A 21,249-nucleotide genomic window follows, 5' to 3' on the forward strand; every position below is an offset into this window, starting at 1 on the left:
TCTGATCATATAAAGAAAAAGTTGAAAAAAGTCAGTAAATAATTTTTTAAAATATAGAATTATAGTAGATTCTAGAATGAATTAATTAGGGCCATTAATGAAGAAATTAATTGAAAATTCTACTACAATTACAATAAAATAAATAAAGTATGGCTTAATACTTTTTATTTCCTTTGGTGTTTATTTATAGAAGTCTTTTTTCACGTGGTTATAAATCAAGAGCCATACTCAGGTTGTGTGATTAAAGGATGATTTTTTTTTCACAATTTATTGGAGGTGACATGACATTCTACAGAAAATAACAGTCCATACTGAATTGTTTTTGAAGTGAGAAATGAAATTGAAATTTGTTATGGTGAAAGGAGAAAAAGATGAAACTCTCCCAAAGACATCAATTAATAAGATTTTGAAAAGTTTGTGAAAACAGCCATATGTAGAGAATTAACACAAAATGGATATATTTTTAGCATTTTGAAAGTTAGTATGCTTTGGAGATATCAATCTTTCTAATAAAAAAGATATATTTAAACCTGGCAAATGGTAATCTTATAAACAGGAAAACAAGTACTCCTGGTTATTCTTCAAAATTTTTCTACACCTTTACCTAGAATTATGAGAATAAAGCTTCCGTCTGTAACAAGTTTAATAAAACTTGCATTTCCTGGGCCCCATCTGTCTGCTATCTTAGAACCAGCAATGTGTTTACAACTGAAGAATGAGGCTGATTGGGTTCGCATTGCATATATAAGCACAGAGAAAGCTACTGAAAAACATATTACCAAAAAAACCCATAAAGGCAAACTGAGAGTTCTATAGGACTATGTATTCTTTTTTTTTTTTTAAGATTTTATTTATTTATTTGAGAGAGAGAATGAGACAGAGAGAGCATGAGAGGGGGGAAGGTCAGAGGGAGAAGCAGGCTCCCTGCCGAGCAGGGAGCCCGACGCGGGACTCGATCCAGGGACTCCAGGATCATGACCTGAGCCGAAGGCAGTCGCCCAACCAACTGAGCCACCCAGGCGCCCCTAGGACTATGTATTCTTTTCACAGTGAGGTTCAGTATTCACCCTAAGGGGTGTGTGTGTGTGTGTGTGTAACAATGGAGTATTATTCAGCCATAAGAAAGAAGAAAATCTTGCTATTTGCAACTATGTGGGTGAACATGGAAGATACTATGCTAAGTGAAATTAACCTGCCAGAGAAGTACCAACTACTATATTATCTCACTTATAAGTGGGCTCTGGAAAAAAAAAAAAAAGGCCAAATGCACAGAAACAGAGAATAAAGTGGTGGTTACCAGGCTAGCAGGTGGAGGAAATGGAGAGAAAATGGTCAAAGGGTGCAAGCTTTTAGTCATAAGATGAATAAATTCTGGAGATGTGATGAGTGATGGTGAGTATAGTTAATAATACTGTATTTCATACTTGGACTTTGCTATGAGAGTAGTCTTAAACATTCTTATCACACACACAAAGGTAACTATGTGAGGTGATGGATGTATTAACTAAACTGATTGTGGTAATAATTTTACAATGTATATGTATGTCAAATTGTCACTTTAAATATATATGATTTTACCTGTCAATTATACCTCAATAAAGCTGAGGAGAAAATAAAATAAGGACAAAGTCCAGGAAATGAGCTGAAGTGGAAAGACATTACCTGAGGCAGACAGGAGAGAGCCTCGATTGACTAGATGGTCTATCACTTCATGGGGGAAAAGACAGAGGAAGTTCTTGGGTTTTGGTGGAACAAGACAAATTACTTATTTCTATATTGCTGCTTCAGTTCTTCAACCAAAGTCAAATTTTCTGCCAAACATAGAAATCAATCTTTGATCCAGTGCAAGATCTGTCTTGCTGGATGTTATGGCCACCTCAACTTAGACAAATTTGGTTTCTCCTAGCTCTAGTAATTCCAGTCTTGATATCTTGGGCGGGGGGGCAGGGGGAGTCTAAATATATAGAATCAAGCTTTATTCATCCTCATTATGACAATGGATCATTTTCTTCACAATTTTTGGTATCAGATGATCCTCCCTCCCCTGTCAAATTTAACTAAAGCCACATTAGTTTTATATCAAAGTACGGCAAATAGCAACAATATCAAATATAAGTTTATGCTTCATCTTCCAAATTTTGCCTAAAAGGCAGAAGTTAAAAAAAAAGTTGGTGAAACACACTTATTAATTAATGTATCAAAACATTACTGAATTTTAATGAAGAAACTACCTGGTATTGGTAGTCTGGCATAATTTTGCTCTATTAAAAAAATCCTCTAGTATTTTCCTTAAATTAAGAGTTTCCTTAAATTAAGAGGTTAAGAGTCTTCACCTCTTTTAAAGTATCTACAGCATTAAAAATATGTTGTCATTAATCCACCCAAAGTGTCATCAACACAGATACTAATGATACCAAATATTACCTCAGATTTGCTATTCCAGGGAAGATTTTGAATAGTGGAGCAGGGTTTTTTTGGTAATAATAAATATAAACAAAATTAGAATTTGAGTGCTTATTGTCTGGTAACACTGATTAGAAAACAACAATGTCATACGTAATCTTGGGTGTAGCCTCTAATCCCTATGCCATATTTAAATTTACATGTTGGATGTTTGAACATTCTATATTTATACCACTTTATGTTCCAAGGAAAGAACATTAAGATTGTAAAACTAGCTAGGAAGGAGATTATTTAGAAGTTTTTAAAAAGTTTTTAAATTCACCATAAAATCTTGTCTCAAGAGCTTTTTCAACCCTTATGATCTCAAATTACTGAACAAGTCATAATGTAAAAGTAATGAAATACTCTACAAAAATGTTCAATAGAATTTAAATTTTAACTTAAGGGAATTTGAAAGTTCAATCATTTTCAAAGAGGCTGTAAGGATGATTAAAATCCTGAAGGAAGCCTGAAAGAAAAAGGACACAGTCATTATTGAAAATGTAATACAATGTAAACTCTCAGGTTTCATGTTTAGACTAGAAAGCTTTTTACACCAATTTTCACAGAAACGTAATGCTTTCCAACTCATGGTCCATCCACTGAAAAGCTGTGCATGGCTAATAACGACTATCAGCTCAAGTTAGTCACACACACGGGGGTAAATTGGAAATGAAAAGCCTTCAGTTACCAAAACTAACATAAATGATTTCTTTCCTTCTGCTGACATGAAAGGAAAAGAGTTGAATGTTCGTGAAGGATAGCATTTATGCACCCTGCCCGAAGGTCAGAGAGCTCACTCAGCACAAATATTCCCCGAAGAGGTTCAACTGCTCAGAAAAGAAACCATCTCTTCCAAAAGGTCACCACGTCAGGTTGACTTTTTGTCTGCTCTGAGAAAGAGCCCGTCAAAGTTGGCTACTGTAAGGCCGTCGCTGTGCTATATATAGTATGATGCCCTCCCAAAGAGAAGCTTCTCATACGCACCAATCAGCTCCTCTTCAGACTATTTCTTGCTTTCCCTGACACCATTCTTAGTCACAATCCCATGACTTTGCTCTTCCATCTCAAATACCTACTCCCCTACATTTAACATAGGCTTATTAAACCCAGCTGAGAATCACACCCTCTCAGTCAAGTCTAGTGCAACCCAAACTCCTTCTAATGGCCTATAAATGCCCACACTATCCGATCCTTGCTCACTCCAGCCAGGCTGAACTTCAGTTTCTCCAAAACGGCAATCTGTCTCATCCCAGTCTCCACCTGGTAATGTTCCTTCCCCCTACCTTGCTCCTGGCTAACTCCCTATCATATTTTGGTCTTTGCTTAAACCCCACTCCCTCAAGGAGGCCCTTCCTATTTATCTCAAGCAGGTTCCCCACCTCGCCGCCCCCCCTCAAATTTCAGTCCCATCTTTTCTTCCAAGCAACAGAATTATATTCCTTTGCTCCTCACTTTTTTTGTATCTACGCTGGGATCATTGTCTTTCTTTCTTTTCCCAGCTTTACTGAGATATAATCGACATACAACGTTGTGTAAATTTAAGGTGTGCAGTGTGTTGACTTGATACTTATATATTGCAAAATGATTACCACCAGAGCCTTAGCTAACACCTCCATCAGCTCACATAATTAGCATTTCTTTTTTGTGTGAGAACATTTTAGTTTTACTCTCTTAGCAACTTTCAAGTATATAATACAGTATTATTAGCTATAATCACCATGCCATATATTAGATCCTCAGAATTTCTTCATTTCTTTTTTTTTTAAAGATTTTATTTATTTATTTGAGAGAGAGAGAGAATGCACATGTGAGTGTGAGCGGAGCGTAGGGTGGGATGGGGGCAAAGGGAAAGGGACTCTAAGGGGAAAGGTAACATCTGCTGAAGGGAGACCAGGAAAATTTGGCTGAAGGTGACATTAAGCTGAGATCTGAAAAAAAAGTTAGAGTTTTGATAAATGAGTACCAGGAATTGGTGTAAGAGGCCCTTATCAGAAAGAAAATAGAACAAAGATACAAGGAAAAGATATAATAAGTGTGCACGGGAGATATAGTAGAGTTTTTACATGTTGTCCCATCTCTTGAGCCCAAAGAGGGAAAGCCCTTGCCTTATCACCGAGAATTTATCTGTTGTCAAAAAAGGAATGAAAATATAATTAAGATTTTAAGATAATAATTACTTCAGACCTGTTCTCTAAGTTTTTGGTTATCTCCCCACTTCATTATTTCTGGTGGTTATTCTCTCAGCAACTGGATTTTAAGCTTTTTGAGGACAGGCACCATGTCTTACACTTTTGTCAGAGGGGTTGAAAATAGCAGTGGACACGAGGAAAAGTCAGAGAGGGCTAGAGAGCAGCTGGGCGCTGCACACAAGTGACAGCAATGGCTTGGTGATAAAATAGCGCCCTTGCCGTCAAGGGGTTTATATTTTGACACAGGGATGAAATGATTGGTATAGTCTTACAACACAGTAAATATGTCAGAAGAAATACAAGAGGCTATGGAGCACTAGAATTCTGCAAAGCAAATCACTTTAAAATTAGTTCTAGGAGGTATTTAAATTATAATGGTATTTTCCAAGAGTGTTTATGGACAAGCTTTTCAAGACTGAGAACAGTAAATTTTAGGGATGAAAGGCACAGCATAGGGAACAGAGTCAATGGTCCTGTAATAGCCTTGTATGATGACAGACGGAGGCTACCCTTTGGGTGAGCACAGCATAATGTATAGAGTCATCAAATCACTGCGTGGTACACCTGAAACTAATAGCACATTGCTTGTCAACTATGCTTCAATACAAAATGTTTTGGGGGCGCCTGGTGGCTCAGTTGGTTGGGCCGTTGCCTTCGGCTCAGGTCATGATCTTGGATCAAGGCCTGCACCTGCTCAGTGGGGAGTCTGCTTCTCCCTCCCCTCTGCTGCTCCTCCGGCTTGTGCTCTCTCACTTGCACTCTCTCTCAAATAAATAAATAAAACCTTTAAAAAAATTTTTTAAAAATGTATTAATTAAGAAAAAATAAAATGAATCAATCTATTCTGTATTGGGGTTATTAAAAAATAAAATTAACCTAGTGAGTCATTAAAAAAGACGGTAAATTTCTTTGATAAGGAGTCCTTATAAAATAGAAGTTTCTCTACATCAGTTATTCACATAGAACAGTGGAGAGTCTCATCTAAAACTTTATTAATGTGGTTACCATAAATTCCCCTCAGTGAATAATTCAACTCAGCGTTCGCTCTTTATGTTCCCCGCCTGTGGTTTTCTATAATCAAAGTCCTTGACTGGAGAAATTTAAATAACCTTTTTTCATCTTACAGTAAAAAGCAATTACTTTCAATTCCCTTTACCTAGTCCCACCATACTCCCAGTAGAACATTTATCTAAAGTCCCAAACAACTAAATACACACAGACACACACAGGCACACATACACACTCCACACTTGCATTAAGTAGTTAAAAGCTGAGTTGAAGGTGTGCAGTCATTCTCCCTTATATATTCTGCTGAATGCACATAATTTTTTTTTTCATTTCATTTATTCACTCTAGAAAGCCCAACATCCAGCTTCATTTTACAAGTCCTAGCACTGGAAAACTGGGCTACAAAATCATGAAGAGTCATTTGCTTTTTTAATTTTTTTTAGTTGATGTGTATGATAAATGAGGTTCTGAGAACCATAGAAATTTAGAGTTTTCACAATACCTTAGAAAGCATCTAATCAAGAGAAGACCAACTTAGAAACAGTATTCCCTACCCCTTTCAGAGTGGAGATATTGCTCATAGATCTCAGTGTTCTTTCCCACTGTGCCTGCACATTGCTCAGATTCTACATGATGCTCCAGGCAACCTGTAACCTGTCAGATAAACCATTTATTGTGCATGGCCCTTCCCATAGGACAGAAAATGTATCCTGAAATTTAAGGCACTTTAGAAAGCTATAATCTATTTTCAGCTACCATAGTGCCTAGTACTTAGCAAAGTGCTATTCAGTATCCTGAAACATCTTAATAGTATAAAAACATGACTGCAGTTTACAAAACAGACTATGTGTATGGAGACCTCTTGCCTGTGGCATGCGTGTGGGGCTTTTGACTGCCCTTAGTCTGCACCTTAGCGTTACTACCTCCTGGTTTGCTCACTGTGTGAGTTGCTCCTCCATCTTCTTGCCACATCCTAGATTAAGGCCGTCCTGAAGGAGCCATCCTTGACCTTCTGTTCTTCTCTTGACACACACCACAGTATTTTCACCCACACCCGTGGCTACATATACACTGTTTCCTCATTTAGGTCTCCAGCTCAAATTTCCTCCATGCCACACCCATGCTCCCAACTCTCTGTCCTTTTTTTTTTTTTAAGTTTTATTTATTTAAGTAATCTCTACACCCAACGTGGGGCTCGAACTCACGACCCAAGATCAAGAGTCGCAGGCTCCTCCGACTGAGCCAGGCAGATGCTCTCTGCAACCATGCTCTCAACTCTCTGGAGTGTCTACATGCATTAGAAACTTGCTATTACCACAAATTCAACATAAAAACCTCCTCCTTCTAACCAAAACTCACATATAATCTGTGCTTTTTCACTTTCGTGACCTTTATTGCACATTCTGCTTCCTCTTCCAAACATTCTCCCCCTAACAAGCTCCAATCTCTGCCTGTAAATATGCTGCCCACCCTCAAACTCAGCTGAGATGCAACAATGGCCACCATGTGGTACGACCTGATCCTGCAAACACAGGTTCTCTAGACTTTAACTCATCTCTCAGGTACCTATGGACCCCCATTATGGAACCTACTATATTTTATACTACAGAAACGTATACTTATCTCAAGGTCTTATCTTCCTTAAAAGATTTTAAAGTGTCTCAAGTTACCCTCTAAGGTTCCTTTACATGTTCCCAAGTGCCTACAGAACTATAGTGACATTATAGGCTTATAGTATGCAATAATAGAACCCTTTATTGAGTACTTACTAGGTGCCAGGTACTATAAAAAGGTGCTTTACATACAGTATTTAAGTTACTTCTCACACAACTTTCATAGTTTTATTATTTCCCTTTTAGATAGGAAGACTTAGTATTTAAATAATTTGCTCAGTATTAACTAGCTAACAGGTGATGGGCAGAGAGCAGAACCCAGGAGCTTGCTGGTTTGGGGACTGGACTCTTTCTACTTGATGGTGGTATGTTGTCTGGCTCTTTCCCCTGCTCAAGAGCTAGCATTTGTTGATTAGATATTATACTCCAGGAGCTTTCCTACATTATTCCTAAGCTTCTTTGCAAAATGATTATTATTATTCCTATATGCATAAAGAAACCAAAGCTCAGAGATGTTAAGCTATTTACCTTAGATCTCACAGCTAATAAATTCCAGATGCAACTTTTAAACCTGACTGCTTAACTCCCCTGCCCCCACCAACCAAAAAAAGCACTTGTCATATTTTAGGAGGAGTCCCTTAAGAAAAAAAAAATACTACTGCCTTTCTGATTATAATAATAATTATTATTTTATTAGTCACAGGGTTTCGTTTATGTGGTTCTATTTCATTTAGATATCCTTTTGATAGAACCATCACTGTATACATTTATAGAAAAAATGTTACTCCTGCGTTACATTTTGTCAACTTTTTTCTTTACATATTGACTACACAATCTTACATAACCCTATAAATAACTTGTCCAAAAAAAAAGCTTGTTCTTCCAAGAATTTGATGGAGTTTTACATTAAAATGATCTTGATATCAGAAAGATAAGTTATTGATAGAAAATGATTGCTTATGTAAATAACACTAGGTCAGGAACATGCTGAGGGATCTATATTTAGTACTGTCTTTATTAATTTCTCCAGATCATTATGTTTTGCCTGGTACTTCTATTGCCTTCAGCTTGGAAGGTCAAGATAAAATACTACACCTAAAGAAATAAGTGGGTACTGATATAAATGCCAAAATGAATCTGAACTAAATGCCATGCACAGAGAGAAGAGAGGGAAAAGGAAATATGCAGTATCAGAATTAACCATTAGATTTTAAAGGAATACAAGAATATAATTTTGAAAAGGAAAAATTAAGGGATGGTGATTTTACTAGAAATTGCCTGACTTATTTATGAGAAAACAATACTCAATACCAAATTAACATGCATGAAGTAACTACCAAGATAATTAAAAGATACTTAAAATACAGATATTATTTAATGTTACATGACTTGAATGTCATTATTCAATTTTGCCAATGCTACTATTCGATTGGGAAAATCCTATTGGTTTTGAAGGGGGAAAATGCAGGTGAATGTTGAAAATTAATAAAAACAAAATCATCCCAAGCAAAGAAATAACTCCAAAAAAGTATCCGTCGTTATAAAAGTACTAGTTTCTAGAGCTCCTGGAGGATTTTTTTTTTTTTTAATATTTTATTTATTTATTTGACAGAGAGAGACACAGCAAGAGAGGGAACACAAGCAGGGGGAGTGGGAGAGGGAGAAGCAGGCTTCCCGCTGAGCAGGGAGCCCTATGTGGGGCTTGATCCCAGGACCCTGGGACCATGACCTGAGCTGAAGGCAGACGCTTAACGACTGAGCCACCCAGGCGCCCCTTCCGGAGGATTCTGAGTAAAACTAGACACACTTGCAATGCATTACAAATGTGTAATTACCATTTAAATGGAGGGAGAAAAACTGGTGAGTGAAAGGAAAAAAAGGCATTTTCTTACAGCCAACCAGACGCTGGCATTTCAGGCAATGATCATCTAATCTACAGAGTCAGGTTAACAAAGCTATTGTCATTCTGCCACTCACCCTCAGCCTTTTAACTGCCCCTCTCCTCCACCAGAAGGACACCCAGGTTAAGACTTTCTCCTTGATTATCAGTCACAATTTGCTCATTAGGCTCTGGTATGCCTAATACGTAATTCAACAGCATATGTTTCCCAAAAGACAGCTAAGAGACATAAAGCCTTCTCCTGATTCCCGTTTTTAATTACTTGGGCACCGAAATTATAAGAGTGAATGAAATTCTGAAGCAAATCTCTACTGGCTGTACAATTGTGATTGTTAGGATCATCTCTTCTCCCCTACAGTCCAACAAAGGCTTTCCTTAATATCATCCCTGTTTGTGGATTTGGCTGGGTGGCTACTTAGATGTGAAAAATACTGCCTTATTCCAAAAAGGCATTGAACATCATTTTCAAATGAGTTTAAAATGTGTCACGTAGATTTCAAAACTCTGGAAAAGTACCAAATGTGTTTTTATCAGATAGCTGCATAATAAAGTGTAGGAGGGTAAAAGATTTGTCAAAAATCACACAAATTAAGTGGAAAGATCCCTTCCCTGCCACGTGTATTCCTGAAGTCTAATCTATTCCTTTGGGTTGCTGCTACATTTCTTATCATGAGATTAGCTACTTCTTATGATGCGTTTGTTGAAACCCATTTGGATTTATCAGGGTGGCACATGTTGGTTGGATTAATCATTGCTTCTATCTCAAAAACTGATTATTTCCAAAGTAAGCATATAAATGTGAAGCATGAAGAACTTAGGAAATCATGAAGTGAAAGGCTGTGCATAATCAAGCGTGTGACAGAAGGGATGGGGTTATGAGTTACATGTGGCTACTTTATTCTAGCTTTCTCTTTGTATCTTCCTTTGGCTATTTTATTTGGTATCTTTAACAAAAACTGTCACAGTGGTGCATGGGTGGTTCAGTCATTTAAGCATCTGACTCTTGATTTTTGGCTCAGGTCATGATCTCATCTCAGGATTGTGAAATAGAGCCCCTGTTGGTCTCCACATTAAGCGTGGAGCCCGCTAAAGATTCTCTCTCTCTCCCTCTCCCCCTTCTCCTGCTAGTGTGCACGCTCTCTCTCTCTCCCTAAAAAAAAAAAAAAAAAAAAAAATATATATATATATATGTATATATATAGCCACAAATCAGTGTAACAAGTTAGTCAAACACAGCCATTCAGCGGTCTTTTTTTGTCATCTAAACCAGGGGTCCACAAACGATGACTCAGACCAAATGTGGCCCTCTGCATGTTTTTGTAAATAAAGTCTTATTGGGACATAGTTATGTACATTCATTTATGTATTGTCTATGGCTGATTTTGCACAATGACAGCAAAGCTGAGTAGAAGATAAGACCCCAAAAGCCTAAAATATTTACTATCTGGCCCTTTATAGAAAATGTTTGCTACTCTGTCTTCTAAACTGTTGCATCTCTCAATGTTTTAGAAGGAGATTATACTCTCTGGCCACAGTCTACTCCCCCAGTTCCGGTCTCTTTAGATCTGTTTGCTTCTACTTCCTCAAGACATCCCATTTTTTCAATTACCTTCTTTTTCGAGTAAACCTACCATCATCAGTTTACGTATCTTTCCCTTCTCAGTCACTATCACAACTAATCCCATTCCAAAATTTATTTAACCTGAAAATAAAGCTGGTCACATTGACCCAATCTCTGCATTGGGTCAAATCATCCTCCCCATCATCACCATCATCAATTCAATAACAATGGAAAGATAGAATTAAAAGAAATGTAAATAAATACTTAGGTTGTATAGAAAGCATTTAAGTGGTGAAAGAGGATTGTGCCCTTAATGAGCAGTAGAACACTTCAAAATCCTGTCTTCCCAGCATCACTATTCTTAGTATTCCCCCAAACCAATGACAACTGCTGTGGTAGATGTTACTGTGCACTGCCCAGACCACCGTTTCAGGATCAGGCACTCATTCTTCCAGCTGCCAGGCTCTTTTTGGGAATTGCCTTCAAAGGGAGTCGCTTCACTCCATATTAAGCCTCCTTTTATTGATTTACTTATTTTTTAAAGATTTATTTATTTATTTGACAGAGAGAGAGACAGCGAGAGAAGGAACACAAGCAGGGAGAGTGGGAGGGAGAAGCAGGCTTCCCGCTGAGCAGGGAACCTGATGCAGGGCTTGATCCCAGGACCCCGGGACCATGACCTGAGCCGAAGGCAGACACTTAATGGCTGAGCCACCCAGGTGCCCCTAAGCCTCCTTTTAGAGAGCGTCTCACATCTAAGGATGGTTGATTTGGGGTTTGGGCTCCTGTGCCTCAATTAGGGACACCATCCAGGTTCCAGAGCTCACCTTAAGATTGTCCCAGGTAGTGACCGTATGACGATTCAACTCTTCCCCCTGCCCAAGTCTGTTTCTCTCTCTTACAAGTGTTATTCCTATAAGCATTCCCCAGTAAAGCCCTGTAGGCCAATCTCTGCCTTGGAACCTATTTACCAGGGAACCCAGTTTAAGACAGCTGCTTTCTTCAAATGCTTTCTCATCACCCAAACAAAAGCTTCCCCAGTCCCAGTCTTACTCTTTATGTCTCTCTCTTCACAGTCCTGTGTCCTAACAAGCCTGGTCAATTCCTTTTCTCAATAGAATTCACTATCTTTTCTTTAAGTCTACTAATTCGATATGAAAAAGAATCTGTAAGTAGTTCTATAATTTGTGCTAGTATGTTTTTAATGTCTTATTCTAAGATTTTAAGGTGTTGCCATATAGAAGTTTTACACTAGAATATCAGGTCTAATTTTTTAAATGTTTCACTGTTTTATTTTTAACACAATATCTAACCAAAAAGCATTAAATATTGCCTTTTATATTATGCGCTTAAAGTCTTTATATGATTATCATAGGGTCAACTGTATAGCGAAAGCTCTTCTGCAATAATCCCCCCACCCTGCAATAGCATTTTGATTCAAAGTCAAATGTTCTGATACAAAAGTTAGACAACAACACAGCATGAGAAGACATAAAACATTTTAAAACAATCCTATTATCATCAAGTTCCTCTTTGATGAGTCTGCTTCTGGATGGAAGGAAGGAAGGGAGGAAGGAAGGAAGGAAAGAAAAAAAAAGAGAAAAAGAAGAAAGGGAAAAAGGAAGAAAGACAAGAGAAGGAAGGGGAAGGGCAGGGAGGGAAAGGGAGAGGAGGGGAAAACTAAGGTGAAAGAAAATCAAGAGGAAATCATTGTAAATTCATGAATTACTTTGCATGCGGTACACACACACACACACACCAAGCCAAATTAGTAACTGTTTCCATCCAAGTGACAGTCGCAAGCTGTTCATCATCCAACAGGCTGGAGATGTTGATAAGAGGGTCCTAGCACTGGATGAGGGTTTGGGCAGGATGACCTTTATACCCTGAGATGTAAGTGCCAAGATTCGGCGACTATTCTAGGAATACTGGTGGTAACAGTAGTAACAATGTTGGGGAAAATTCTAAAAATTTTACCTGTAAAATCTCATTTTGTCCTCAGAGCTACCCAATGATTTAGTCGCTATTATTAGCTAATATTAACAAATGGGTAAACTAAAGCAGAGACAGATTTAGTTAGTTGTCCAATATGACATACTTAGTCAATGAAGCCCAGATTTCAACTAAGGCAGCCTGACTGAGGAGCTGTTATATCTCCTTTTTCTGCTGCCTTCTATTACATGTTTTCAGGCACTGAAAATCATTTACATTTTACAGATTTGGTTTCAACTTACTTTCTTAATTAACTCTGATTACATTTCTTAAAAGTTGCTTAATAGGAGGAGGGAAAAGGCATGCAGACAATTCATACAATACAACTGGGAAGCTTACCATTGCAGAAACTGTCTTTCTCTCTGGAAATCTATCTTTTCCAGTTATCTATTCATCGTATCCTATGAAAAAAGAAAATCAATTTACCTTTACAAAGTCTTTCTGAAAAGTCAGTGATGACTTACCTAATTTTTAAAGTGCTAAACACAAAATATTTGTAAATAACAATATGATCTCTACTCTGAGATTTTAATATTACTGTGATTTTTAACATTTAGGGCTCCAAGAGACTTAAGGTCTTAACCGGCTTGGGTATGAATTTAACAAAGAGGAAAAGGTCAAATATTTTGTGGTGACCACAAGACTAGTTGTCTCCAGTGACAGAAAACCTGTGGATGCTCAATGAATCCATAATCCCAGCAAATCATCTTCTGAATTCACTTGCTAGAGAAGTATAGACCAAGGACTAAGTGGGGGGGATATTACCACCACTCCTGGAAAACAACTGTGGGTGAGGAGCATCATGGTCAAATAATACAGAGTGTATAAGGTTACTTATTTTCCTCTTCCATAAATCAGAAGTCCACTTATTCTATGTCTCAAATAAATGCTCACTAGACTATCACATGCAAATAGGTTACCAGTAACTCCCCAATTTGTAAATCCAAAGAACACCCATGAATCTCTCTCCCTCCATATTCGGACCCTCCTTTTTTGATCTCTATGACACCACTATCTCCCATTTTTCCATCTTCAATTCCTTTTGAAGAATCCTGTCTCCTTTACTCAACACTTTAATACAAGCATTGCCCCCGGGGTTTGCAGTTTATTCACTTGGGTGGAAAATAATCCTGCCTTGTTAATTTGATTTCATTGTAGTCCCTACAATGAATCTAGTGTAACTAATTGTTCTCAATCTGTGAATAGATAACTGTTTCTACCAAAATAAATAAAAACCCAACCTTGTGCTCTTTTCAAAGCTTTTCTCCTAGCCCAGTTTGCTGTGAAGTTTTAAATGGAGGGAGAAAAACTGAAACACAGAACTATTCTCTGCAGTCCTCCGGTTTGATTTCAACCCCAGGAAACAGCAATCACCCTGAACTTCAGCTCCCCAACTCAAATAGCTTTTTGGAACACCTCACAATCCTGTTTACAAAAAAAAAAAAAAAAAAATTTTTACATAAGAAGATCTAGGAGCTGGCAATGGAATGTGTATGTGTTTGACCTTTCATCCTTACCCCTACAAGGTTCAACCTGCTTCTTGTTCAGATTTAGTATTGTGTCCTACAGGGCCAGAACAGCACAAAAACCTGGATGCCTCCAAAGTTATTTTAAATAGTAATTATGAAGCACTTTGTAGTTGTCCTATTTCAGTTATAAAACACTTTCCTCAGCCATATTCTGACCTAAAATTTTTTATGGTCCAATTACCCAGGTGAAAGGAGGTGGGGAGGGTACAGTTCTGACTCCAGTTGGGGTTCTAGGATCCAGGCCTGGGTAGCAGGGGAGTCGGAGGACCTGCCCAGGAGTTATGCATGGTGAGCTGAAGGAAGCCAAGATTTCAATTTTGTAAGTGAGGGAAAGTTTAAATAATCAAGTTGAGAAGAGTGGATGGAGGGTCAGCCAACTAGGTAGGATGAAGTAAATTAATTCCTCAAGGCAAAGGTCATCTTTTGTTGAATTGCTTTTGTGGAGTGGGAGTTGGGGGAACTGGGAAATCTATTAATATCCCATTTGGATTGGAAATTTTTACCTCTTCTCTATCAACATTGTGGCTTTACCCATCCTAGACTAACTACTGAGGTCATAAGAATGTGTCTTAGAAATTAGAACAAAGAAATCTGCTATTGTGTTTTCTACCCACACTTTAATTTTGATGCCTAAAAAAAAGTAAGGGCAAGACTTCCATCTGGGGGTTACTGAGGGTCTGCGACATCCCATCGAGTAAATGAAAACACTTGCCAGCAGTAGGCCCACGGTGAATATAAACTGTGCGTGGTCTTCCAGCAACACAGACTTGAGCTCTGTTCAAAATGACGATGAATTTAGAATTAATGAGGTTTATGTTCAGAATAGTCAAGGTTATCATTGAAATTACAGTTAACCCTTGAACACCATGGGAATTAGGGGTGCTAATCACATGGTTGAAAATCCATGTATCACTTTTGACCCCCCCAAACTTAACTACTAAGAACCTACTATTGAGCCTCACTGATAACATAGTTGATTGACACATATTTTGCATGTTATATGTAATATGTACTGTAACAAAGTAAGCTAAATAAAACATTACTAAGAAAATAAGGAAGAATACATTTACAGTACAGCACTGTATCAATCGAAAAACATCTGCATAAAAGTGGATTCACATAGTTCAAACTTGTGTTTCAAGGGTCAACTGTATTTCATTACATTAGACTGCATTTATGCAACTTTTTATTACTATTGGCTTATTAAATTAAATTCTCCTTTTATGTATCCACCATGGGGATTTTAGTGTTTAAGAAAAACACAATTAAAATAAGTGGAATATCAATGAAAATATCAATAAGTTAGCAATAGAATTAACGATTGCTTGTTTGACTTGTCTGTGTCCCCTTAGTAGAGTATATCCTCACCATGAAGGTAAGGATGTGATCTTTTTTTTTAGTGACAACAACACTGCCTAGGGCATAATAAATATTCAATAAATATTTGCTGAAATAGATGAGAGTCAAGGAGGCACTAAGTACATTAGGAGTTAAACATTTATATTCTTTAACATTTGGAACTTTTAAAAGTGCTTTAACTTTTAAATCACATCTGCTGAATAAAAAGAATATTAGATCAAATGTAGTCATCAATATTTTGATGCTCCATTAGTCATTCAAAGGTATTTTTTAAATGAAAGATTAATATTTCTGGAATGCAACCAGGATTTTTGGATTATGGAGTGCGATAAGTCCTTAATACGTCAAATTCTTCTAACAGTATACAGTGTTCATTGAATTAACAATATCTAGAAGATCAATAAAGGAAACTGAAAAGGACGAGATGGTGGGTGAATAGCAGAGCTAACCAGAACTGAATACAATTGTTGGACCGTATTTGCTGAGAGGCTTCAGGGTTTTCCTTTGAAACTACATACAAAAGAAGCTTCAGTGATGTATGTTTGCTCAGGTCCCTACTCTCTTGTGGGCATAATTTGCCACTTTACTCAGCACTGTACAAAAAAAGGTATGACACTTTAAAGATGCCAGAATCCTGGGAAGAAAATATAAAAAAGAAAAGTACAATGTATTTGCCACAACTTCTTACCACACATGTAATATATACCCTATTGGTTCTTCCTTCTGGATATAATTTTGTTCTAGAGGTAAAGAATAAGAAATGATCTTCCATCTTATGTTTTCTTTTATTCTTGTTTGTTAATATGGAAAAGATATAAAATCTGAAAGCCAAAAAAAATATGAAGTCCTAGACAAAGTGGAGGTCTCAGGTAAACAAACAGGACATTTGGCTAATCTTTATCTTTTCATAGGGCCTATTTTCCTTACAGATGAGCCTATTAGTGTGCACCTACCTTATTTATGGGTCTATCTTGTCTATGGGTCTTTCTCAGAAAAGGTATACAATATAAGGAAAGAAAGTAATGCAATGCTGGCTAAAGGAAAATGGAGAAAAATTTCTCAACATGTATGAACTATGGAAACACTTTACATATCTTCTGTGAACTCCTTTTGAAAAAGTTGCTTGAGGAATATTCCAGTAAAAGGGGAAAAAAATAATTCTAAAAAGAGGAAGATACAGGATCCAAAAAATTATTTTAGCTCAGTAGAGCCCTGAAAAGAAACTAATTTTTATAAATTAGAAAAAAACTCAGACTTTTAGAAGAGTGTCTATAAGATGAAAATGAAAATATTTTTCCAAATACTAAGATGAATGATCACAGTGATAGGAATAAATATACACGACTATCCTTCTTGACAGGAAATAATGAAGGTAATTTAAAACCCTAGAAAATGCAAAAGCTGTATAAGAAAGTCACAATGTAAACATGAAACAAAATGAAATGTAGCATGATTTTGAGAAATGGAGAGTAAGGAAAGAGAATCTATTTGATCAGACACTAGATAATTCTCTTTCAAGTAATATAGCCAATGACACAGAATCACATTTTCTATTTTCAGTTTGGTCTTTACTAAGCAATATTTATACAATCATGATTTTAAAAATTATGTTTATTATTTTTAAAATTTTAGATTCAAACTATAGAGTAAGCATTTCAGGATATAAAGATATAGTTACAGAACAGAAAGTAAACATTATATACTTGATAAGGTCAAATGAGTGAGAGGGTGCCTGGGTGGCTCAGTTGTTAAGCGTCTGCCTTTGGCTCGGGTCATGGTCCCAGGGTCCTGGGATTGAGCCCCGCATCGGGCTCCCTGCTCGGCGGGGGGCCTGCTTCTCCCTCTCCCACTCCCCCTTGCTTGTATTGCCTCCCTCACTGTGTGTCTCTCTCTGTCAAATAAATAAATAAAATCTTAAAAAAACAAAAGGTCAAATGAGTGAGAAAGCTTACAGAGTTTAGGAGATAGAAGGAGGAAAGAATAGACAGAAGTACAGGGTTCCAAATTCTCTTATTTAAATAATGGGAGAAGACTTGGTATATAGGGACAGAGCACTAAACCAATTACTCAAAGTAATCAAGTCAATCGAGTTGAAACAATAACCAATAGAAGAAATATTAGAAATCTTAGAGCCAAGAATGAAAAATGATAGTTAAAATTCAAAAATAACAAAATGGTAATACCCACTAAGAGCAAAATAACAGAAGACTATGGATAGTGTAAGATAAATTTTCAGATTTCATTCTGGGGACTCAATAGATAACATCTGAAGTTAATAAATCATGAGAAGGAGTCATAACCATATTTTTCAAATATAGGAAGTAACCAAAAGAAGAACTGCATTAGAATCATACTAGAAGGATTACTTCTGGGGAGGAGGTGTAAGAGGTAGAGTAGGGAGTGGGCAAGTTAAATTTTCCTTTTCATTTTATAATCTTCTGTTACCTTCTGAACGTTTTTTCCCCCTATCATATAGATATGTTATTTTTATTACATAAAAAAGGTAAAACATTTCGTGATAACTAGCTTAGCATTCTCTTCAGTGATATTATCCCCAAGTGCATTCTTACTAAGGAGAAAATGAACATACTCCTGCAGGTAATAGTGAAAGATGCAGCAATACCAAATGAGTACTGCAATTAATATCATGATGAGTAGAAGCATCAGGAATCCAAACATGTCAACTGAAATGCATGAAAAGAAATATATTTTAATAGAAGAGCAATAATTTCTTATATTTTTATCTTTTCTAGTATCATGCAGTTTGATTCTTAAATACAAATTAACAAGTTATGGAAAAACGGTATAACATACATCATCATATACTCCAGTAAAACTACCATTAATACAACAATCACCAATATTAGAAAAGAATCTGAGCTGCTAAAAGGATGTAGCATTTAATGTCCTTCATCTCCAGATTGGTAAACTATTAGGCCACTGGCTTATTTTTTTCCCTGTATTTTCCCTCTAAACTCATTCCAGGCAGTATCTCAACAGAAAGGAGCAGATCCCTCAGTCTGCCATTTCTGTAAAGATGAATGCAGATAGCAGGGGGAGGTTTGTTGAGTTAAGGAGCTCCTTATCAAAGAGACAACAAATGCTTGCTGGGAGAGCAGAGTTCTAGCATTTGCAGATTCCATAGCCCCCACCCCCAGTGTACATCCGTAAAATGAAGCTACAAGGACAGAACATGAAATGGAAACCTGGCTTCCCATTCATACTGAATATATGAACCGTTACTTGTTTATAAGCTCTTTGCTACAATCAATTATGATTTAAATATACCTGATAGTACCTGAAAGAACAGGGAATTGAGGGCAAAATTCATGTGGGTTTTTTTTTTTTTCACTTCAATTAAGAAGTAAACATAGATTCTAGATTGGGTTTTCTTATACCGTTAGGGTTCACTAGGAAAGCTTTCATTTTGCCTTTTTTGGAAACTTATTATAAGGTTCTAGTACATTTCCCTGCTTTGGTAAGTACCATATAACATACCAAAAAAACACATTACGGATATAAAGATGATTGAAATTTGTTCAGTCCTAGGGAGTTACTGTTCTGAATGGCAACTGTCAGTATAGATTATATTAGTTGAGGAAATGCAAGTTAGAGTAATGTTCCTGGGCGTATTTCAGTATGTCCTCACCCCAAGGCTAGTGTATAAGAAACTCCTGGAGTTCCTAAAACAACATGAAACACCTCCCTTCACTGGGTAATGGTTATCATTATTACAGTACATTAGAGCTGAAACTTAAAGTAGCCAACAACTAGTATGGTAAGGTACTCACCAATCAGAATGAATGTTGACCTAGCTTGAACCAACACTGGTTGGAAACAACCAGTATCAGCCTGTATCCAGGGAAACATCATGAACAGATTTGCTATATTTTTAATAAAGCAAATAGAATAATTTATAATCCTCCAAATATAGTGAAATATAGTATTTGCAAGTTAACTGGAAAAAAAGTACATAAAAATTCAAATAAAGACAACTCACCTCTACAGTTTGACCAATATACAGAACTGAATTGACACCCGAAATATGGAAGACACATTTTTTTGCAAGCCCCTTCTTCACTGCACCAAAAACACTATATTTGGAAAGAAAAAAAAAAAATGGAAGCAATGTCCTCATGATTTGAGCTGAAGGCAGACACTTAACTGACTGAGCCACCCAGGCATGCCAAGACCATATCTTTTCTTGGCTCTTGTCCCTTTGTTGTCCTGAGTCCCTTATTCCATAGAATTTTGCTAAAGAACAATCATTCAAGAAATCACATGTACCTGAATCCCTTTCTTAGGCTCTATGTTTAGAGAACTAAACCTGAGACATGATTTCATAAAGTAGTAATAACAACTACAGTAGATAGGGTTTCTCTCTCTCTCTCTCTCTCCTCTCTCTCACCCCTCAATACTCATTCCCATTCCCCTTGTCTATAGCACTCACTCCTTCCTCTGGGGATTCCTCTGTTACATGTGGGCTTTGTGGGGCTGTCAATCAGTCATACCTCATGCCCTTCTCCCTTCTGCTCATTGGTGTTGAGATAATCACGTGAAAAATAGGAAAAGTGAATTCTAACTCCCCTGCTGAAGTAAGCAAAAGGAAGGTACAAAGGTGGAAACCATTGCAGGAGATAAGACTAGAATCTGGAAGAGTAAAAAAAAAATGAGGACAGAGTGGTAAAAATGTCACTTAAATAGAGCCTACCATGTGACGGGCATCATTCTAAGCCCTTTTATATATTAACTCATTTCATCCTTATAATAACCCTGTGAGCTAAGAAAAATTATGTCCACTTTATAAATGAGGACAATAAGGCACAGAACAGTCAAATGACTTACATAAGGTCACACACCTAGTGAATAGAGGAGCTTGGATTCTAACCTAATCAGTCTGGTTCTGTGCTGGTAACCAATCTTATAAGACTGATCCCAGACCCCTCCAAATCACGTCCTGCTGAACATCCTGAGACCAGCAGAGATAATGACTCATTCCAAGTAAAGAACCACCCCTTAGTCACTGCCTGGGAGCAGGAGGTATATCTAAGGCCAGCTTTTCTCTCATGTTAACCAAGACCAGAAGTCAAATGGAGTCACTTAGGTTGAATGGGTCCTATCCTCTTGGACTGTTGCTTAAAGACTAGAACTGCGAAGTCAAAGCCTAGATTCAGATTATAGCCCAGAGACTTCTCACCTTGGTTAAGAGTTCTCAGCGTTTCTAGGAATCAAATCCATGCCATCTAGCAGGTTTTTATGGGAGATGAATTGCCAGAAAAACCTGTACCCGGGGTGCCTGGGTGGCTCAGTCATTAAGCGTCTGCCTTTGGCTCAGGTCATGATCCCAGGGTCCTGGGATGGAGCCCTGCATCAGGCTCCCCGCAGAGCGGGGAGCCTGCTTCTCCCTCCCCCACTCCCCCTGCTTGTGTTCTCTCTCGCTGTGTCTCTCTCTGTCAAATAAATAAAATCTTAAAAAAAAAAAAAAAAAAAAAAACCTGAACCTGTCAGACAGGACCTTGTGGTTACTCAGTGCTAAGCTGATTCCCAGGCCCCAGTAACCAAGTCCACATCAGGTGAGCTCCTAAAGCAGTGCAGTCCCCAAAGGAGACATTCTCTCCTGTGCCTCTCTCTGACAGAAGCTCAGAGAACAATG

General features: G+C 37.4%; 2 protein-coding genes across 2 annotated transcripts in view; both read right to left on the reverse strand.

Moving 5' to 3' along the window:
• Positions 1-21,249, reverse strand: part of PTTG1IP2 (PTTG1IP family member 2) — an 81,622-nt gene that overhangs the window by 45,871 nt on the left and 14,502 nt on the right. The window contains exons 3-6 of the mRNA XM_045864760.2: positions 19,597-19,690; positions 18,212-18,280; positions 14,950-15,009; positions 13,048-13,109 (exon numbers count right to left, since the gene is read on the reverse strand). Of these exons, the coding sequence (XP_045720716.2) occupies positions 13,096-13,109; positions 14,950-15,009; positions 18,212-18,280; positions 19,597-19,690 (237 nt within the window). The 3' untranslated portion in view covers positions 13,048-13,095. The remainder of the gene's footprint in view (positions 1-13,047; positions 13,110-14,949; positions 15,010-18,211; positions 18,281-19,596; positions 19,691-21,249) is intronic.
• The window catches only part of CLDN12 (claudin 12), a 117,507-nt gene that overhangs the window by 35,190 nt on the left and 61,068 nt on the right, over positions 1-21,249 (reverse strand). The gene's annotated exons all lie outside the window — the stretch shown is intronic.

This window comes from Mirounga angustirostris, unplaced genomic scaffold, assembly GCF_029215605.1.
Source record: "Mirounga angustirostris isolate CCGP_5_RB_7025 unplaced genomic scaffold, mMirAng1.0.hap1 SCAF_12, whole genome shotgun sequence".
Taxonomy (NCBI): Eukaryota; Metazoa; Chordata; class Mammalia; order Carnivora; family Phocidae; genus Mirounga; species Mirounga angustirostris.